This window comes from Glossina fuscipes, unplaced genomic scaffold, assembly GCF_014805625.2.
Source record: "Glossina fuscipes isolate IAEA_lab_2018 unplaced genomic scaffold, Yale_Gfus_2 1, whole genome shotgun sequence".
Taxonomy (NCBI): domain Eukaryota; kingdom Metazoa; phylum Arthropoda; class Insecta; order Diptera; family Glossinidae; genus Glossina; species Glossina fuscipes.
In genome coordinates this window covers 33,782,375-33,804,745 of record NW_023998415.1, presented here as the reverse complement: position 1 = coordinate 33,804,745, position 22,371 = coordinate 33,782,375, and the positions used below count along the sequence as shown (strand labels likewise).

Genomic DNA, 22,371 nt, shown 5'->3' with positions numbered 1-22,371 from the left:
TACTCTTATGAAACAATTTCCTTCATAGAGTATCAAAAGCTGGACATTTTCGCCATATAAAGGGTTATTTTTCATTAGAACTCTTTTAGAGGTTGGCAACCAGAAGACAGACACACTTGGTCCAAATTCAGTACAGTACTATTGTTATTAACGAGGGAAATTGAAAATTGGACATTTCTACAATATAAAGATTCAATTTGAATGGCCCAAAGAATTGCCGCATCCGATCCAAACCTTGTCACACTAATCTAGAATGCCGAATTCTTATTATTAAGCGATTTTTTTTTCGCGATATTCCGAATATTACAATATTTCTTCATACGGCGACTATTCAAAATAAAGCGTTATATGTCGCGCGCCAAGTGGTCCACGTGCAAATCATTTTCAATGGAGTTCATCAAAACATCTTAAAAATTGCAACTTTCAACTTGAACAACAAGATTACGTTGACAGATATCAGGCAGAACAGTCAGACGGACAGACAAGCTTAGATCACTATAACAACAAGAAGAGAATCTAACCCAAATCCTTTTGGATGTTGTTGTATTCATCCGCGCAGACCTCGTATCACATGAGATGTAGGTTATAAAAAATGGATTAAATTTCCTAGAAAAACAAATAAGAACATTATAGTCGGGCAACGCCTGACTATCCTATACAACTTCTCCTAGTACAGTTATTCGCTCGTTTTTGGTTTTCGTAATAACGCCTATATATATATATGTTAGGGTCCAGAAAATAGACTTGATTTCTTTGTGAATTTACTATCATAAGTCAATTTTCATTAGTATTGAAAATTAGACATTTTTGCCAAATAAAAATTCAATTTTCGTAGAACCGGTAATAGGAGAAGGGAATTCAAAAAATTATCACAGCCGGACCAAAGTTTTCACACTAATCTAGAATATCGAAATAAATTGTAAATTTTTTCTGATAACTACTTTTCAGAATAGGGCGTTATATGGTGAGTATGTATGGTCGAAAAAGTGAAGCGATTCAAATCATTTTCAGCAGAGTACGTCCTTGAGTTAAAGCATGTCGGTACACCAAATATTATCAAAATAACTCGAAGACTGCGACATGTAGGTTGAATTTTCATGCACGTACATCAGCGCAGACAGCTAGGCAGATGGGTCTATCTTAAGCCATTCTGCGTGTTACATACGTCCGCACTAAGTTAATATACCCTGTACCACAAGTAAGGTAAGGGGTAAAAACATATGTAGAGATAATCGCCAGGCGTTTTAAATCAAGAGTTACGCTGAAAAGAACATAAGCGTTTAAGGAAGCATTATTTAGTTTATGCGTTTCGGTCAGGCTCTCCTTGTTGAACTTGTCTCAAAAATTGAATTGAAAACTGTATTTTATATTTGATTTCAATAGATTGAGTTTGAAAATAAAATCGAATATAGAAATCGCATGATTCGGTTTTAATTTCTCTTCATTTTTTGTTGTAATTGTGAAAGAAATTTGCTTAAGCCCGTCGTAGGTCGGTAATAGCCAGCAGCCGTGCCTGCCAATTAATTAACAAGCCGAACACATAAAACCTAAGCAGTATTGTCAACAAAAAAAAAAACAAAAAAAAAAAAAAAACAGAAAAAAAAGTACAATCGCAACAAGTCAATCAATGATCAATGATCAATGATCGCATTGTGCGAAGAGCGATTATTGAATTTGCGAGCGCATATTTTCAATTAGAAGCAAAGTAAATAAACAAATAAGTTAAAATACGGGCAAACTCAGACAAAGAAACAAACTGACGCAGCTACCTTGCATCAAAGCATCGCATCAATGATCGAGAGTGTATATACGTTGCGTAGTTACCGATGAAACGCCCTGTTTTGAGAAGTCAAGTTATATTGGAAAAAAAAGGGCAATTTTTATAATTTCTTGACAAAAGTGGCTAAGTAGTAACATTTCGGCATTTTAAATTCGTATGAAAACCTTGGACCGGCTATGGCCATTTTTTGAACTCCCTCATGCTTCATGATAAATATTATATCGTAATAGTAATTTAAAATATAAAAAAATTAACTTTTTAGTAAATTTAAACCATATCGGCCTATTTTTTGGATCCTGAACCTAACAAGGATTTCCATGAAAATTGCAAAAGGAAGATCCAAGTTTTAATATGTAATGATTAAAACTCACAAATAATAATAATTTCATACAAAAGTAGGAATTGTGTTAGACAATCCGATTTAGGGTGTTTAATAGTCGGTCTTATCTGCCTCTAATGTTCTCACTTGTTTTCTTATAACGTTAATAGTAGCATAGCAAGAAGAAGTCGTAAACGTGTGGCACTTGAGCGCGTCACAATAAATGATTTGACACTTCAATGTGCGTTTAAGAGAAAATAGCTTATGACTGATTGATCAACGTGATCCGGTACACGGTATTTAAATGTATGGCATTAAATTGAAGACAGGATTCTTATTTAACAAGCTTCGTACACGACAGTCTCGTATTAGAATTAATTCATTCGTTCATTTCCTTTAGAATAAGAAGAGAAAGACTAATAACATGCTTTTCTCCTTCTTTCTTATACTATAAGAGACGAGGTGCACTTGTATCGTTATTTATAGGAGTTAACTGTCCAACATTCGAACATTTCAATATTCATATCTGGGTGCGGTTTTCTAAAATATATACAACGGATATAATTGTCTTTCTTACTTGAAATAATATTTTCATAATATTTTAATCAATAATTAAATATCTCTCTCTCTCTCTCTCTCTGTGATCAATTAATATGAAATACATCAGCACTTATGGATTGTAGAATGAGAGAAAGAAATGTGGCGCCTTTCTGTAGCTTTCTATTAACTTTTTAAATAATTTCTTTACAATAATACAAAAAAAAAAAAAAAAAAAAAAAAAAAAAAACCTAAAATTATTAATTATAAATGATGTCAAAGTATTGAAAAATTATTGCTTTTTTATTCCAATAGATTTTTATTGAACAGATTTTTTTCAAAGGCAAAGAAAGAATCAAGCAACAAAGTGTTCTTAACAAGACTAGATTTTATTTAAGCAATGAATTTATGACACAATCACAAAATCTTTATACACATAGATACGAAGAAACAAATCTATGCCTGCGCTCATATACATATTACAAACTATATGACATGACTTTTTCGTCTCTTGATTTGATTTCGAATTGAAAGAATATTCGGTCACTTGGTCACAAATAGCGAAAGCTATCAAAGTTATCTGCGTAAGTACTCGTTTTTTAAAAACAATAAATTAATTTAACGAAAAACTCCCGCCAAGTTACCGCGCGCGCACGCATTTACTTATTTCAAATATCTATATGCCTGCGTATACATATACGCGTGTGTGTGTGTGTGTGTGTGTATATATATATATATATATATAAAATATAGTTGGCCCATAAGAAAAATTGTATACAAGTAAAAATAAGCAAACAAGCGAACAAGCAAACACTTAATTGGCTCATACTTGTAGATCAATTTATGCGTTACTTTTAAGTTAAAAAAATTGATAAACCCCCTCTTAACCACGCATTTATTTTATTGTGTAATTACATTAAGTCATTTATTGTATTTTAATTTTTTTTCTATCTATATATTTTGTTTTTTTGTTTTTTTTTTTGTTGTTTTTTTTTTTTTACTTTTACAGATGTTGAATAAAACTGCTACCGCAATTTGCATTCCATGAAATCGCAATGGCCAATAAACGGAGGAGATATTAAAAAAACGATAAAATTTGATAAAGCTGCGAACAAGAACACGCCTCATCAATTGATGGCGTACATATTTTGCAAAAGAACAATTTAATTATTCGTATTTTCAAATAAGCGGTTAAATGTTAATTTTTTTCATTATTTGAAAGAAGAAAAGAAAGCAAACGAAAACGGGAAAAGGGGAAAGGAAAAGATATTCACGTTCGCAAGAATAGGAAAAAAGGAAAGAAGTAAAGGAGTTACGCGGAAGCAAAAGAAATATATCGCATATACGCGTTATCCGTAACAGCAATACATATATAAATAGCTGACGAAAAGGAAATCAAAAGCGCAGCGAGCGATCACGACTATCACTTTTCCCAATTATGGACTCACGAATCGGCCTCGATTATATTGTCGAAAATCGTGATTACATATCAAAATTAGGCACCGCCTTGGATACAAATAATGTCGTGGTTAAAAAACAAGTCTTTGAATTACTATCAGCTTTATGTGCCTATAATGCAGACGGTTACGCTCGTGCCATTGAAACATTAGAATTTTATAAGGTAATCAATGCTCCTCTTTTATTATTATTCTAATCATTTATTTTAATATCTGAATAAAAATTCTTAACAATTACCAATTATCAGTATAACGTTTATTATTGCCATAATATTGCAACATTTCAAAGTTGGCTATGAATTGTTTAATCGTTCCGTAGCTAGCTATGTAACTAATCTCAGCGGTGGCATGATCCTGTCCTAACTGAAACAACTAAGTAAGTAAGTTGCACTCGTCTCATGACAATGAAAACTTAGCAAATTCGTCTTAGTCTTAGTTTATGGTCGTAGAAAAATGACTTGATTCGCCCTCAACAGCCGTTAATCGATAACTTATAATTATGGCAAATATTGATTTGAAAGCTGGTACAAACGTTAGTAAAATAAATTGAAATGAAATGAAAAAACAAGTGAAAATACTGCAGTACCCACCCTACTCGACTTCATTTTATATAGTTACTCATATGACGTCCTTTCAAAATAACGCCTTATATGAAGATATGAATGATCCGATCCGAACCATTTTTTATAGCCTTTCGTCCTTGAATCGAAACCAACGAAAATTCTACCAAATTTTATCAAAATATTTCAAAAATTGGCGACATTTAGATTGAACACAAAAATACAAGACAAGGAACAGACAGACAGACGGACAGCATAGCGTAGACAATTGTCTCCTTTTCTTGCAAACAAATATCGTAGAAAAACTAATCGTAGATAGTAATAAATTTGATTCAAGTTACATAAAATTTCTTCGATTCATTTAATTTATTTGGATCTACACTTGTTTGTGGGCACTGTCACGAAACGCAAAGTCTTCCAATATGCGTGAATCACGGTACTAGGTGAAGCGGTGTAGGGTATATAATGATCGGCGTCGACCGACTATAATGTTCTTACTTGTTTTACATAATTTATCTACACTTTTTGCTCTATTGGAAGTCACGTTTTACTCATGTTTTACTCAGCAATCACTTTTAGCCTATCTAACGAGGCACTCTTCGGATCTGTTTTTTTTATTGGAAGAAGTGCTACAATATTGTCGAAGATCGTTTCACGTACACTTACTAAGAATGCTTATCATCCCTTTTTAAGGCAATAAATAGCACAAGTATATTTAGCTCCGTTTATTTAATTGATTTTTCTTCTTCACCTTTTATCATCCTCCTCAAGTTCTCGGCACAAATTTCCTTTAAAAGACTAAATTAAAAAAATTTTTACATCATTAAAGGCAGCCACAATTACGCCTTGCAACGTTACAAGGCGTATGCTTTTTTATTCGCCCCCCTCCCCGGGTGTATAAAGATTCGTTACAATATCGCTCCATGTGCCCGGGTCTAAATTTAAAGTTTTTCCATATCCAACCGTAATAATGATATCTTGCATGAATTACTATGTGACCAGAGAGAGCCTGTACATCAGAGTCATGCCAATGCTATGAGTACCTCGTGACTTTAACATTTCGCCCGGTATTGAAATATTCGAAATGTCCCTCTAAATGAATTTCTAAATTCCAGCCAATTTACGAATTCACACACATATACATGTTGAAATTGGTATACTTAAAGTTGAAATATGATTTTGGCAAAAGTCGGCCACTTCCAGAATATGGCAAAATTTAACGTAAAATTCAAGTAATACGAAAGTGAAAAAACATAAATTTTAACCCTATGTTCTATATTCTCTTTTTTCTTCTAGAATCTCAAAAGCGAACGTTATCGATTTAAGATTGTCATTAATGAATTGGAAAAGGCCACTAGTGTCGACTATCAGGTTGCCCTCTTGGCGTTCATCAATTGTGTAATTATATCAGCGACAAATTTACAAGATCGAATTAGGATACGTAATGAATTAATAGGTGAGTGATAACGACGTTACAAAGGAAATATATTTTAATATTTCTTTCTTTCTACTTCGGGAACATCTAACTAACATTAGTTATAAATATTAATAAAACTGCAATTCTATGACAATAAAAAACGCAAGAAAAACTCGGTTTTTATTGTTTTTTTTTTTTTTAACGAACACGTACGTACGACGTCCTTAGCGTATTATGGAAAGCAAGTAGAATGTAAGGTAGCCCGGTTAACGCATTCGTCATATACACAATACACAATATTCCCACAATTTAATATAGGCAAAGTAAAAATTTCTTAGGAGCGCTACACTTACATTTATTAACATAAGATATTCAAAGATCGTTACAGTTAACATGAACTATAAGTTAATAGCAACAGATTGTCGTGAAAGATCAAATATTGCATATTCCAATCAAGGATTGGTTCAATTAATTTCTCAATTTTCAGTTCAAGTGAAGTTTTGAACTAGAAAAGTCTTAAGATCGTAAACGAAATCAATTAATAGATGAATCGATTTTCCTTTTTATTTTAACTTGAAGTTAATTTTTTGACCTTTTTTAACTTTGTTTTTCTTTTTTTTTCTTTTTTTTTTTTTCTTTTTTTTGTTGTTCCAATCAAGGATTGGTTCAATTAATTTCTCAATTTTCACTTGAAGTGAAGTTTTGAACTAGAAAAGTCTTAAGATCGTAAACGAAATCAATTAATAGATGAATCGATTCTCCTTTTTATTTTAACTTGAAGTTAATTTTTTGACCTTTTTAACTTTGTTTTTCTTTTTTTTGTTTATATGAACAATCACTAAGGGGATGTCCCTTATTTGTATAATACGGTGACGGCTAGAAAGAAAATTTGAAATTTGAACCCGTGAACGTTAACTTGATTGTTGCGAATTTTACTTATTCCGCTACTTAGGCGTTAGGCCGTTACTGCTCATTTGGACTTTGAAATTAAATCTCTTAATATTCTTTCTTCTTCACCTTTACTTTAAATTAACAATTAAGAGCATTTCTCTCTTCGCGGGAAGGGAGGGAATTTTTCTCTCAATGCTGATAAACTGCAATAATAAAACAATTTTCTTTGAATAGATATAAAAATATTCAACTGTCAAGTCAAAAATTTCCCACTCTATAAAAAAAAACAAACATATTTACCTTATCCCTAGCTGACTATGGAAATAAGTCATATTGAAAGGCTCCGAGATTTTTTCCGCCGTTTCGAGCTTCATTATGTAGCCTACTCTTTTCAAATGATTCCAAACTGTCATGTAATTGATGTTTACTGCCTCTGCTATTTTCTGATAGCTTGTGTGCCGGTATTGCTCCACCAGTTCTAAAATTTTATCGACTTTCCAGTGACCGCGAGAGGTATCTTTGACATCGAAATTTCGGGAACCGGATCGAGCAAACCATTCCTGGGGTCTTCGTTCACTCACACCATTCTCGCTGTATACTTCACAACATTTCTCTTTTCTCTTTTGCAGCGTTTTTACCTTTTTTATAGTCAAAAATCATTACGTAGCGTGATCCTCCAGATATTTCACTCATTTTTAAATCAACACAACTCCTTACACGAACTAAGAATTAGAAAACTATTTTCACAAGAAATTTAAGTTGAAATGTCAACTTTTTGAGCACATACATGCTCGTTTGAGACAATCAGGTAAGTGTTGCCCAATCAATAGTTTCCCGTGAAAAGAACCGCGTAGAAGTCTCACTATGACCTAATAAATAATTTAATAACTAAATTACAAAGCGCTCTCTCCTAACCAGCCACATGCCCCACGATAAGATGGAAAGGAAGAAAAAAAGTGCGAGACCTACAGCCAGTTGTTTTTTTTTTTGTTTTTTATACATACATATCTGCAATTGAATCTGTTTGCTTAACCGCAGCACGTGATAAATTACTTAATTCAATTGTGGTTTTAATGAGCAACTAAATGGTAAAATAATATAATTTGTATTTTTTTTTTTGTATTTTTTTTTTTTAATTTTTTTTTTTTTAATGAAAAGCCAATGAAATCATTGGCGCAATCATGAACGAGGACGGATCGTGTATCATGCAAATTATAAATACAAAAATTTTTTAATAAGCTCCGTTTTCGGTTAATTGAACAACTCCTTCCGGTCTCCTTAATAATCGATAAGCATATCATCACTAGTATACTTTATACTTATATCATAGAAAGCTTTCCAATACATTCATACGTTTCTCAATTGCGTACTAAATAAAAATAAAATATTTATATTATATATAATTTGTATATGTATTTGTGTGACATCGTACTATTATTTGGAATTTCACTGAATAATAATTTCAGAAATTTTATAAAAGCAATTTTACCATTTTTGGATGCATTGACGTGAAAATATTTTACTTTATAAAAACATACAATTTAAAGGCTCCCAATATGGTTTATAACTGAAACGAAAAAAAAAAAAACCAAACAACAAAAACAACAATAATAATAATAATAATAATGAAAAAGGAAAATCGAAACAAAGGCAAAAAAAAAAAAAAAAAAAAAAAAAAAACCACCAACAAAATAGAAACAATGATCGGCTGAAATTGTTTATAAGATACAGGTGCTCAGGCAGGCGGCCATACGTACACTCATGCGAAGATTACGTTCGGCTGGTGCAAAAAAAATCTTAAATTTGGACAATATGGTATAGCGCTTCCATTATATACAAACACTTTACATAGCTATCCTAGATGTAACTCTGACAACCGCTAAGCTCTCTCTCTCCATATGCAGTTATCCAAAATAGAAAATTAACACAAATATTTCATTTTCAAATAACTATCATTTTCGGTAATAATGCACACAAACACACACACACACACACACACACACACACACACACGAAAAGTGAACATTTCACAAATAATTGACACAGAGAGAAATGACATTACAATTAGGACCGGATTTTTTTGCTATAAACAAAACGCGTTCAAGAAAGAAAGATGAAATCGGTAGGAACATGAATCGCTTTGATCTATACAACAAAATCGACTTAGATATACGCATGTGAAAGTTTGAAAAAAAGAAAAGAAGTATTCCATTTCGAAACCATTCAATTTCATCTGAAACACCTCAATGATTTCAGGTCGAACCTATATATAACCACATACCCATAAAAAAGCTTTTCAGGAAAAGCTTACTATTTGGATTGGACTTATTTCTAACCCATATGGTATGGTTTCAATGGACAGATCGGCAAAGGAAATCTTACATAACAACGTATTATATTGAAGTGTCGTTGTAGGGATTATTGTAGTGATGGTGTAGGGTATTTAATGGTGAGCCATGATCTTAGTTTTTTTTTTTTTTTTTTTTTTAACTTTATGAATATATGTCTACGTACGTATATAAATGTATTTAAAAAATTCTATTCCATCCGGAATTATTAAATACAAAATTGTTTATCAATTAAAATTTGCATCCCTGTTCACCATAAAGCTATTCTCCACACTGTTTCCATAGGCGGCCAGATGTATCGCCTTCATCATTCCCTGCAACGAGTTTTCTTTTACATAAAAAAAACAACTAAGAATGCTATAGTTGGACAAGGCCGACCAAAAGATACTCTGCGCGAATTCACTTAATTAATAGCACACCAATAATGATGCAATATTTTTCATTAAAGCCATCGCGTTGGAGGATACCCAAACGTCAACTAACATGGCCTAAATTTAGAAAGCTTAATTTACTTGTCAAAGATTTTAGTATCATAAATGACGCTTTATCGTCATAAAAGGGGTTGCATTATCGATCCATGTGATCCAAATTCTCTATGATTGATTCACGAAGAAAAAACTTTCATCATAAATTTGCTAAAAATGTAGACCAAAGCCTTAATTGTCATTGGAATCCTTATATCCAAGAAAAAAGATCTACTTGGTCCAAATTCGGCAAGATTAATTTTCATCTTAAATTGTTATAATGAGTGAATTGTCATTAAAAAGGTATTGAAAATTAGGCATTTTTTACCATATCAAAATTCAGTTCGCATAGGAGCGGCTATATGGCAATGTGAGTTTACAAAGTTACTCCATCCAAACTTTAAGCTTTCGTTATGCTAATTTAGACCGTCGTAATACTATTACTTAGCGATTTTTATCGTAAAATTCTAAAAATTGCAATATTTTTTATCCTGCGGAGTGGTTGGCGAGCGGTTATCCTTGTTGGTTGAACATAAGAACGTGGTCTCCCATATCCTTTTGGGTGTTGCAATCGTCCGCACAAGTGATGTAGGGTTCTTCTTGAAGTGATACATTTTGCTTCGGAAACAGGGAGAGAACGGATATGCCTATATCAAATGAAACGACGACTATGACGTACCATCTTGTTGAAGAAATTTTTGTATAAAACCTCTTGTACAAATGTACAGCAAATTTAAAAACCTTATGGAATCAATCGTGCGATCATATATTTACTACCCCAGCAGAATTAATCAGATTATATTACGAAAAGATTTGGAAAGTAGGTTGAATTCTCTTCCAAGTAAGTTAATCCTCGAGGCTCGTATGAAAAATTCCGAGTAAGAAATTTTTAATCACCTCTACGATTTCTAGACCATCAGATATATTTTAAGGTCTTGAACCAATTATACAGTGACGTTTGTAATCAACACACTTGCCGCCAGATATGCTGCAATATTTTCATCGATTTATCACAGGAAACTTTGTTTGATTGCATGAACATCTCAAGTGTGGAGAAATGGAAATACAAAAATTTGTTTAAAAGAAGACTAAAGCTCTTATGCATATGTATAAATATGAACACTAGATATTGATAGTATATATCAATTTAAATGGCAGTCAATAATTCCCGGGACTGATACACAGACAACGTCTCCAATAAATCATGCATTTAGAAAATGCCAACCCGTCGAACAACTCATGTCATTTCAATATTTTGCACGCATATATATGTATATATGTATTTATTAATTTTATCTTCTATATATATATATATATATATATATATATATATATACATATATATATCTTCATTCCGTTGCTATGGTTTGTTTTTGTGCTGATAGAGCTTTTCATTAAAATCATCCTATGAACAATTATTCATTTGTTTCGAAAAATTTGTAACCAATTATTTTCAATCTATGGTTAGCTTTCGAAGTTAGACTACTCATATCTGCCATCGGAAAAGAAAATTTTGCATAATAACATACGTGTATATACCGTAACGCAACTCAATTGTTTTTAATTGAAAACAATGCACATTTAATGATGCACTTTCAAGTAAATTCTGACGGAGAAAAAAAAACCGAACGACAACAGGCTAAATGACCGACATTCATTTACTCTTTATTCACTGTCAACTAAGATCGAATGAAGCAAAAAACATACACATATATAACATACATGTATAAAACTCCTATTTAAGATGCATTTTATCAACGTCATCATCATGCTGCATTAAAGACATTCCGCAGTTAATGCAAGGCGTAGCTTGCTTTCTTTGTGACATTTCATTATTTTCTACTTAACACATTTCAATATTTTGCCATCTCGAAAATTATACCCTCGTTGAGATTTAAATTTCTCACTTCACATAGCATATCGTATATATATATATATATATATATATATTCTTTTAGAATAATTTACAAAGACTTCTGAAAAATAAAATTGTTCACCTGAAATTGTCTTAGACGAGTTCAACTATTAAAAAGCAACATGACTGTATTACGTGTCGAAAGATAAACAAACAAGATTCAATTTACTCATTCATTCCTTTTATCGGACTAGATGGCGTTCCCAATCTTTTTCATCCTGGATTCACCTACACGCTGACATGGCACAAGATCGTGATTTTTTGATTGTGCTTCTTTGACCACTAACGTAGCATATAGTTCTACATTTACGTCTAATGTTCGCAAAATCCACTCTCTCTCTCTCTCTCTCTCTCTCTCTCTTTCTCTCTCTTCATCCATCCCTCTCTTCTTATAGTCCTTTCTCATTACGACCGTGCCCACAGGTGAGGAGGATATCCCTTATGCAACAATTTATTTTAAAAATTCCGAGATAACGGGAAAGCAAAATATTTAAATTCTCTTTTCTAATTCAAGTTCATATCCATTAAATTTCCACTCCGTCAAAGCGTTTTCTAAATCGAAAAAAAAAAAAAAAAAACGCTTCAATTTCCTTAGGACTTTTCACATTTTCTCTCCTCTTTGAAAAATCAATTCATTTAGATTTCTCACTCGCACTCGTACAGTGTGCCTAATTGAAGGAATATCGAAAAGAAAAGAAAGGATTTTTCACTGACCTCAAAATTATCATTTTCGGTCCAGCGTGAAATGCAACGGTCTCACTTGGCTATACGTAGCTCTTCGTACAAAAGCTAAGAAACTAAATATTGGAAGAGATGCCTGTATTCACTGTATGGAACCGAAAACTAGCACTAGAAAGTGCTCAAATCGGCTGACCACAAGTTTTACATTAGTGAAGCACAATAAGTACAAAAAAGCAGTGTCATGGGAAAAGAAAAATTAATGTATCGTCCGCTTTTGCGATTAAAATATTAATAAAAACAACTTATGAAGCATATACGAATTACTAAAAAAAGAATGGGAAAGAACTCGCTCTCTTTCATATTTGCATTTATCAGCATTTAATCGAAAACTCTGAATCGATAAAACAAATAAAACTGCACTGTCAAGCTAACTAGGAATTATAATACATATCGAGACAACGATCTTAACTTAAGTCATATTATTAGCACATCGTTAAATAAATGAGAAAACATAATAAATCACTTATACGCGTAGTTCAACTTGCACTAAAAATATTGTACAACATGAATAAGTAGGTAACGCATTATATATATTAGGTTGGCGGTTAAGTTTTATCGTATTTTAAATAAAACATATAAATTTTATTTTATTTATTATTTATTATATAAGAATGATGACTACCGAATTGCTTTACAATTGCAAAGTGGTTAAGTATTGGTTATGCTCCAGCGTTGAGAGCAAAATGCCATAACTCGTCCAGATCAACTAACGAAATTTAACAAATTATCTTTGTCTTTAGTCCGAACATTTACAACTTTCAACTTTCCAATGTGTCATATAAGTTCTTACAAATAATGGATGCCTTGCTTCTTATCCGCAACTCCTACCGAATGCCGTGCTTTGAATGGACTTTTATTTAGCCTTCAATTCGTAACTAATTGATCAAAAATTATTAAAATTATAGTCCCCTTATATCCGAGCTAATAAGGCCGCCCTATGATGATGCACTTTACCATTTTGCCTTAACCTAACAAGTAAAATTACCTAACTAGGTGATGGTGATATAAAATATGATAGAATTTCTCTCTACCAGCCTATTATTATTTTACTCAATATTTATTAATTTAATTCGCTTTACTTTTAATTTGCAGGCTTGAAAGTCTTACCTCTTTTAAACAATATAAGGTAAGTGAATTATAATTAATTGAAATACATAATAAAGTTTGGTTAGTTTGAGTAAATGGGCGCATGGTCGCGCAGGTTTGTGTTTTTTTTTTTTTTTTTTCATTACTAGAATTAAAATTAACTTGATAAAATTAAAATTAACTGTGATAAAGTTAAACCAAGAAGTGAAAATCGTCTAAAAGCTATAGTGTATAGGGAAAAGGTTACAATATCATACCTCGCACTTGTGTATCTGTGTGAGAGAACTATATAAGAATTATTATTAAATTTTTATAAAGATGAACAAACGTTATCTAAATAAAGCAGACATGTGTCAATAATTCTCGTAATTCTAATATAATCACTCGATCTAATTAATTAGAATATTTTCGTAAGAAAAACCGCAAACGATGCATTTAACTTACTGTAGACAACATTTGAACAAGTTTCAAATGATTTTTTCAAATTAAATTTATTTATAATTAAAATTTTTCATTTAATTAACTTTAATTATAATGTAATTAAATTACTAATCCTTTTCAAATCAAAATTTGAAATGAAAAAGTTGTCTTAACCTGATGTTTGCAAATTCCCTCTTCACACATTTCAATCAATAAACATATATTTTCCACATAGAAAACAAGGGCACCGTTGATATTCTAAACCCCATCCTGGTCTGGCACCATTTAAAGTTTCCAACATTTTTGACCACAACCTTCCTCAGAACATTTTGACATTTGTTATTGACGGTGATTTGAAAAATATGCCACCAAGTCATGCATCGATCAACTTGCATAAATTTTTTGGCAATGAACGAGTTAAATGCCATTGCTGTCATTCTCGTCCATATCGCCCAAAATTATCGCCCTCCAACCTTAGGCATCAATTCAATCAACATAGCTCACAAGCATAATCATTTCGCCATGTAAAAGATTTGTTCTCGTTGGAACCCACAACAAAACAATACCCGTAACGATGCTCAAGAAATACAATAGCGATGCTTCCAAAAAAAAAAAAGAAAAAAGTGTTGTATAAAATTATGACAGATGAGAAATAAGGCATCTATATATATGAGCCGAAAAGTGAGTAGCATTTAACTGTGTGGACGTATTAAGATCAGCCAAATCCAACCAAAATTGCTCGTGGTCGAAGCCCTTGAAAAAACCAAAAAGATCAGCTTCTGATTTCAAAAAATAAGAAAACTTTTCATGCAGTAAGAGTGCCTTCAGGGAAACGTAAAACGGAAAATTCTGTACGGTGTACACAAATATTGGTTTGCCGAAAGCCCTCGTCTTCGTGACAATGGGAGCTCTCACACATCGTCTTCAACAATCGACTATTTATCGCCTTATTTATCACTTGGTCTTGATTTGGTTTCGGATGATTTCTCCCGATCGACGTGGAAGTGTCTCAAACGAAATGGGAAAAAAAGTGCTATAATAAATGGTTCGAACCTATGCAAAAGGAGAATGTTTTGAAAAAATTGATGTAATTTTTATTAGCGACTTTAGAATTTTTTTTTATTTTGCCCTCAAAATATAAATAGTTTGCCTTTTTTGAAATTTGAGTTATATTCTATAATCGATTCAATGCTTTTCTAATGTTACGATCACTTTTTATACTCAGCAAAATCAAACAAGTTTTAGAGATTCCATATAATATATCGTGTATAAAGTTGGTGAACGTCAAAATCGGAATCCACCTAAGCATGTCCATCTGTTCGTTGATTCATCTGTTAGTCGTCCCATCTGTTTAATGTCTATAATAAGCATTCTCCCCGACCCAAAAAATGAATATAATATCGATCTCAATTTTGGCAAAAATATTGAAAAGTTTTGCACACAAATCGATCAAAGGACACGTCCGCGATGCAATATATAAACTAAACGCAACTATGCTCTTTGCGTATTTCGCTTATTACTCATTAACTACAATGGCCACAAAATAAACATTTCCGAGTATATATTGAAGAAAAATCATTTAAATTGGCCCCATCCATTCAATATTATAGGGTATGAATGGAACAATTTTGAAATAAATTTTTTTTTGAATTCTTGGAACATTTGATGAGAGCTTAATGACTAATCTAAATGTGTTTGTGTCAATTCTATTAAAAGAACTTTTCTAGAATATCGTCCGCATATTTTAGTAGTGAAATACCCCACTCGAAAGGCTTCACATATACATATATATATATATATATATATATATATATATAGCCATTAATTATGTAAAAACAAATAAGAGTATTGTAGCCGGGCAAGGTCGACGATTAAATACTCTACAACATCGCATTCTCTAAGACAATTCTTATTTTAATTATAGAACACAAAAATGATATTTTGTTTCTATATGAAGGCATATTTTTCATGTGCGCATTTATGGAGAAGTAAAGTACAAGTTTAATCCTTACATAGGTTAGGATCCAAAACAAGGCGTAGATGGTCTAAATTTTATAAAGTTTATTTTTATATGAAATTACTGTTATACCACATATTAAAACTGAGACTTTTCTGCTCTACAAAGCATCAATTTTCGTAAAAATCTTTATAAACGAAGTATTCAAAAAATAGACCGAGATGCTCCAAATTTTGTACAGTTAATTTTTTTTATGTTAAATTAATATATAATTAAGATATAATTTTCATCGTAAATGGATAGACCTCATCAGACGGACAAGTGGACAGACGGACAGACAGGCTTAGATCAATCCAGATTAGGATTCTGAATGGATTGGTAGATCCAAGCCCTTAAGCCCTTCTGCGTCTTACGTATGACTGCAGTAAGTTAATATACCCCTGAGTTAATGTACCACAAGTGGTATAGAATATAATTAGATAAAGTTTTAATAAACATATACATAGGTAGACAGCAAAATAGATATATGTCGTTTTAAGTTGGTGGAGAGTATTCTTCTCCATTTCCTTCCTATTATAATTTTATACTCTACACCGCATGAGGTGCGGACGTATGTAGCTCGCAAAAGAGCTTAAGATAGGCCAAGCTTTTATTATACCGATCGATTCAGAATTAAAATCTGAATTCATCTAGGCCGATCTGTCCGTCTGTCCACCTGTCCGTCTGATGTCTGTCCATGTTCAATTTGTGTTTAATAGCCGGTCCAACTATAATGTTCTTACATGTTTTTTTGATTCGTCATTTATTTGTAAAGTCGACACAGTTCCGTACTTAAAAACGATTTTAGAGTTGTTTTAAGCCCAAATAGAATTTATAAAAAACTTGATTTCAAGTATATCACATGTTCCCAGGTGGATCGTAAAATAGATGTATATGTGTGCAAAAACTTAAAAAAAGTAACAATTTTTATAGAAATCAACTCTACAGTCAATAGCCGATCTAAGCATCGTTGTTTTTAAGGGAAACTTCGATACTTTCTCCCACAATTCTTTTTCATTGCTATAGGAAACTCGATTCTTTAGTTCTCGCCAAAATTTGTTAATAGAATTGAGATCGGAAAAACTGGTATCCAAGTTTTGCTACCGGAACCATGCTTTCATCAAATTGCATGAATGTTTCGGATCATTGGTCTGCTGAAATGTCCATTACAATAGCATTACAGTTTCGAATAAGTTTTTGTATCCAAATCTGTTCACAGTATTTGCTTACAAGACATATCGGATCGATATTTCTCCAACGAAAAGCAGCCCCGCAGTCCCGTACCTTAAGGTTTCCTCTCCTTTGCTTTACTGTTTTTTTTTTTTTTTTTTTTTTTTTTTGATAAACCCAATGGGGATTTCTTTTCCTTTTAACCAACGTAATATACATTTTCGCTCGCCTCAACCTTAAACAAATTTGTTTTTGTTTCACGTCGTTCCACTTTCTTTAGCCTTCCGGTCGACATCAATTTTTATTGGCTAAAGAAATATCTTAACTTTTCTTCAAAATAAATTTTCTGAGCAAATTAACTTTCCGAGCTATTCTTTTTGATAGATTGACGAGCGACGTTCGCCATTTCATCCGAAATTGCTTGGGAAATAGGAAAAGTTTTTTTAATTGTTACGCTCCGCTCTCAAAACACTTTTTAGAGATTTCAAATATTTATGACGAAATTTTGAAACCAACCTGGCGACACGGCAATATATTTTTAGGCTATTCGGTGATTACGAAGCTTATGAAGCACTAACCGCGACAACAATGTGCTAAACCCATCTAATGTTGTCCTAGAAACTAATTCATATTGCATTTCCTTCTCAACAAATACGATTTACTTTTATAATACGTTTTCATAGCAAAATGTTACAAAAACTTTACTTTTGCATAACTTTAATGAGAACGCATCTATTCTCTTCGTCGCTTTCCATAGCATATAAAAAAGCTACCTTAACCAACATAAAAGCCCTCAACGTCCTACTGCAAGACTTAACTCACGCGGGATTACCGGAATTAATTTTGTATCATGTTGCGGCATGTTGAGAATGTTGCGTGGGCTTTGTGGGCTGTGGAGTATTTTTTATAATTTCTACGGCATAAAACTGAAAAATGCATTTCGCAACTCTTTTGTCCGCCTGTATATATGTATATATACAGTATATATTTCTTTTTGTTTTTACTACAACCGAAATGCTCCATCTACGGATCTTCTTGATATTATATTTTGCTTCATTCCATGAACAAGTTCTCAACGCTACCCAATGAACACTTGTTTTGGCCAAAATTCTTCTATAATAACGGGAGACACGAATACAACTAACCAAAATCTTTATATATAAATATATATATATATATATATATATATATATATATATATATGTATATATGTATAAATTTCCTTAAGTAAATTGAAATTTTGAATGGATTTGTTTACATCTGTTTGTATGTCCGTCCATCCAATTTCCATAGTCACTTTTTTCACTGACAAAGTTTCAATTATTGCACAGACCGACCATAGCTACTAAGGTATTAAGCAAGAAATATAAATTAGAATCCCACAAAAGATATTAGTCTAAGATGTGATGTGTATATATATAATACGTAAATCTATTTGAAAATTCATTGCAAAAATGCATATGTTCGACTTGAGATCTCCTTTAAGGCCATTTCGCGTTTTCAGAAAATATTTATTCAAAATCGTAGCTTAGAATGAACGCATTATTCGCTTTGGAATAATTTATTGAGTATTTGTTCCTTTAAATCAAGTTAGTTCGCTTTTATTTTTGCTTAGCAACCTTTGACTGTCAAAAATGTTCGTTTCATTTATTATTTTCGTAAACAAATATGTGAAAATAAATTTAGAAAAACTTGAAAAATTGAATATGGCACATCACGTTGTGCATCATTACGTTCATCCGCAATTTGGAGAGAGGTGAACGTCAAATTAAACCTTAAACATAATGCAAATGAAAAAAAAAAAAAAACAAACATTTGAAAGCTAATCATAAAAAGAGCTCGCAAACAATATATCCGGCGTGGTGTTTATGAGATGATTGGCTTAGTAAGTTTTCTTCTAAAATATCCTCAAATGTCACGTGCTTTGCAAGCGAAGAGAACGAGCAATTAAAAACCATCATCTTTCAATTTGTTTAAAAGGCTAAATGCGAGCAGAATTAAGTGCGCGCGCACCACGTGTAAACGAAAATAAACAGATATAAACAACATTGAAAATATTTTACAAATAACACCTAAATAGAAGAATATAAATATCATAAGAAGAATATGAAGAATATAAAGAAGAAGAATAAGAAGAAGAAGAAGAAGTAGTAGTCAACTTACTACTGACTACTGACTGACTCAAGATTTGGCAATGGGTCAACAACACAACTCTGCTCACGACTACTTAGCCTACTCAGCCTACTCTGGTACATTCGCTCTGCCTCTGCCTATTTTAGTGCTCTTTGCGACTCGGTTAGAGTCATAAAACAGCAAAACAGCAAATATTTAATCAAACATTTCAGTTGTGGGAAAAGGGCGAATAAAAGTGGTTTTGCATTTTAATCCAAAATAATTCTCAAATGTAAAATTTAAACATTATTTTACAAAAACAACATACCTAAAAAACGAAATGTAATAATTTAAATAAAATAAATAAATAAATAAATAAATGATAAATAAATAAATAAAACTCGAAAAAAAAAAAAAATGAAAAATAAAAATAAAAATAAAAAATAAAATCCCAAAGGGAAGAATGAAAACGAAAAAAGTGAAGCAAACGAATATATATTTAAACAACTCCTCCTGTAATGGTCAAGTGCTTAAGAAATTGATAATAAGAAGAAGTGCACACTCGATATACAATATATTTTATAAGTTTTGAAGAAAATTGAAAATGAATGAAAAATAAATGAAAGATATTTGTGTGTGTATAACATTTACGGTCATCGGTCCACATACATATGTACATATAATGTAAAATAAATATTTTTTACGATTTCCTCCTTTTTTTTGGCGTCAACTCCAAGATTAATGCCAAGGCCCTCCGTCTCGATACGTGGTGTATAAAATACATACATAGTTATAAGCAGTATTTATATTTAACGAATCCGTCCCTAGGAAAGCTGTGTCGTGGAGACAACAAAATTGCAACGTCTCGGCTGTGCCGCTTTTTGTTGTTCCTTATCAAAATATAATTTAAAAAATTTTCAGTTGCTGGCAAACTTAAAGTAAGTTTTATTTCTTTTTATCTCTGTGCGTCAGTGACTGACTGACGTGTGCGTGTGTGTGTGTGTGTTTTGTATATGTGTATGTATGTATATGTATGTGCATGTATACCCGTTTGTTTCCTTTTTTTTCGGCTATATTTTCGAATGGCTAGACAAACAAAGTAACATATGTAGATGTATACATATGCGTTTGTTGTTCTTATTATTTTATTTATTTTTTTTTTTTGCGATTGCTTTTTAATACATACTTCAGACTTCCATTAAAAACTATCGCGAACTCACCCTTTCTCTCTTTTATAATCACCTTCATAAGGTAAATCAATTCATATTCACTTCATGTTCAATCCACCAAAACCGTTCTCCCAAAAACGGTGTCCGTCTATAGATCAATCAAAATGGCGCCGAATAATTCATAACTGAATCGAAAAAATTTGGCATTAATAACAATGGGTAGAACCGTTTTACAAGCAATAAACAAGTAAGAAAAGTAAACTCATCAAGGGTCGGATGGTAGTTATCTGACCAGTTATATGACCAAATTGCTTTAATAACCTTTTTTTTTTTTTTTTTTTTGTAACGATATACGTTATAGATTTTATATTTATTAAAAAGCAATATTTTTAAAAGTTTTTCAATAAACTGCTAGCCTGCATTTAAGTAAGTATTTTTGATCACCAACTTAAGTAAGCAGATATACATATGCCTTGTGCCGAAAACGGCACTGTACATATCATGTTCTTTATCAAGGACACTAATGAGATGTGGGCATCATCTAAGAACTCATACGAAAACTTGATTAGCAACAGCCATTAATTAAGAATGGGAGATATATTCAGATTATTCTCATATCGTTTGCAACACTCTACAAACAGACTTCAAGGCAAAAAACTCGACAATTTTAAATTAATAGAGTAGTAGAGCAGATCAATATTGATTGATTGAAGATAAGCATTTGTTGTTGACCGCTTTTAGGCGTTCGTATTTTTAATTAAAATCTGGAATTTGAAAATATATATATTTTTATTTAATTCGACAATTAAAGCACATAAAGTCTAAAAAGCTGAGAAAATTTTTAAGCTTTCGATTTATGCTCGTCATTCACAATTAAACACTTTACTTTACCGGACATCTATTTAAGTCTGGATAAGTTTTAATTAAACCCTATTCTTAATTATATAATAAATATGAAAATGTACAAGCTATGTAGCTATGTATTGGTTTCAATTTTATTTTTTTATTGATGATTCGTTTAATGAAGTGTTTGAAAAATGTTGATAACTTTGTCATTTGAAACAAGACATTTACTGAGGAAAAATGCAACATTTCACAATATTTTTGGCAACGTGACGATATCATATCGAAAGAACTTGGTTTGGCAGCGATCCACCCGCCGACTCATTTTCACACTTCTTCAACTTTGTTGTGGACCCAAACCCTGCAGCATCGATCTGAATAAATGGTAATGAAGAGATATTTTGGCTGGCGAGTATACTGGATGTGGCAGAGCTTCCCATTCGCGCTGCCCTGGACAACTCATGGAACAATTGGCCAAAATGGCATTTTCATGCCAGCGAAGCAAGGATACTCAGGAGACGCCATATCTGACGATTGCGCTGAGTATGGTAGAACTTCTCTTGTCGAATTGCAACAGTGTAACCTAAAGAATTTAAGAACTCTTGCAACAAGTAGCCAAATGTCGTTGTCATTTTCAATAAATTCGTGTCGATTAGCATCACCTCTCAAGCCTCTGAGCATGTTTGTTGGCTTTCGCCAGCAGATTTTTTTTAAATAAACAACAAAATTAATGAATTTGAAAGAAGAAGAGCTTTGAACTATCCATGATTAGCGTCGGCATACGCTCAATAAATCAATAATTTTAAATGGAAAATTTTTATTTTATGTAGGGGAAGATCGAAATTATCGCATTCAACTGGTATTTCCTAATTCTTTATCGGTTTTACCTGTGGAAGTTGCTGATCAAAATTTTTGCAAACACCTCATAGATATATTTTTGAAGGGAAAAAATGCATTAATAAACGAATCCTTTTTTTAAATTGATTGCAAGCATTTTTTGTAAATATTTCTATAAAAATTTTCGAAAAAAAACAAGGTTCCTTGTGATATTTCGTTTGCGTGATATTTGTGAGAGCGTCGTAATAGTTATTTAGCATATCAGTCGCTTTAGATATTTTATATAAACTTTGTTTTATTTATAAGTTT

At 32.0% G+C, this 22,371-nt stretch overlaps 1 protein-coding gene across 1 annotated transcript in view; it reads left to right on the top strand.

Annotated features, from left to right (window-relative positions):
• The first annotated feature begins 3,881 nt into the window (after positions 1-3,881).
• Positions 3,882-22,371, top strand: part of LOC119632671 (formin-J) — a 25,617-nt gene continuing 7,127 nt past the window's right edge. Inside the window, exons 1-3 of the mRNA XM_038025696.1 lie at positions 3,882-4,257; positions 5,950-6,109; positions 13,522-13,555. Coding sequence (XP_037881624.1) covers positions 4,075-4,257; positions 5,950-6,109; positions 13,522-13,555 — 377 coding nt within the window. The 5' untranslated portion in view covers positions 3,882-4,074. The remainder of the gene's footprint in view (positions 4,258-5,949; positions 6,110-13,521; positions 13,556-22,371) is intronic.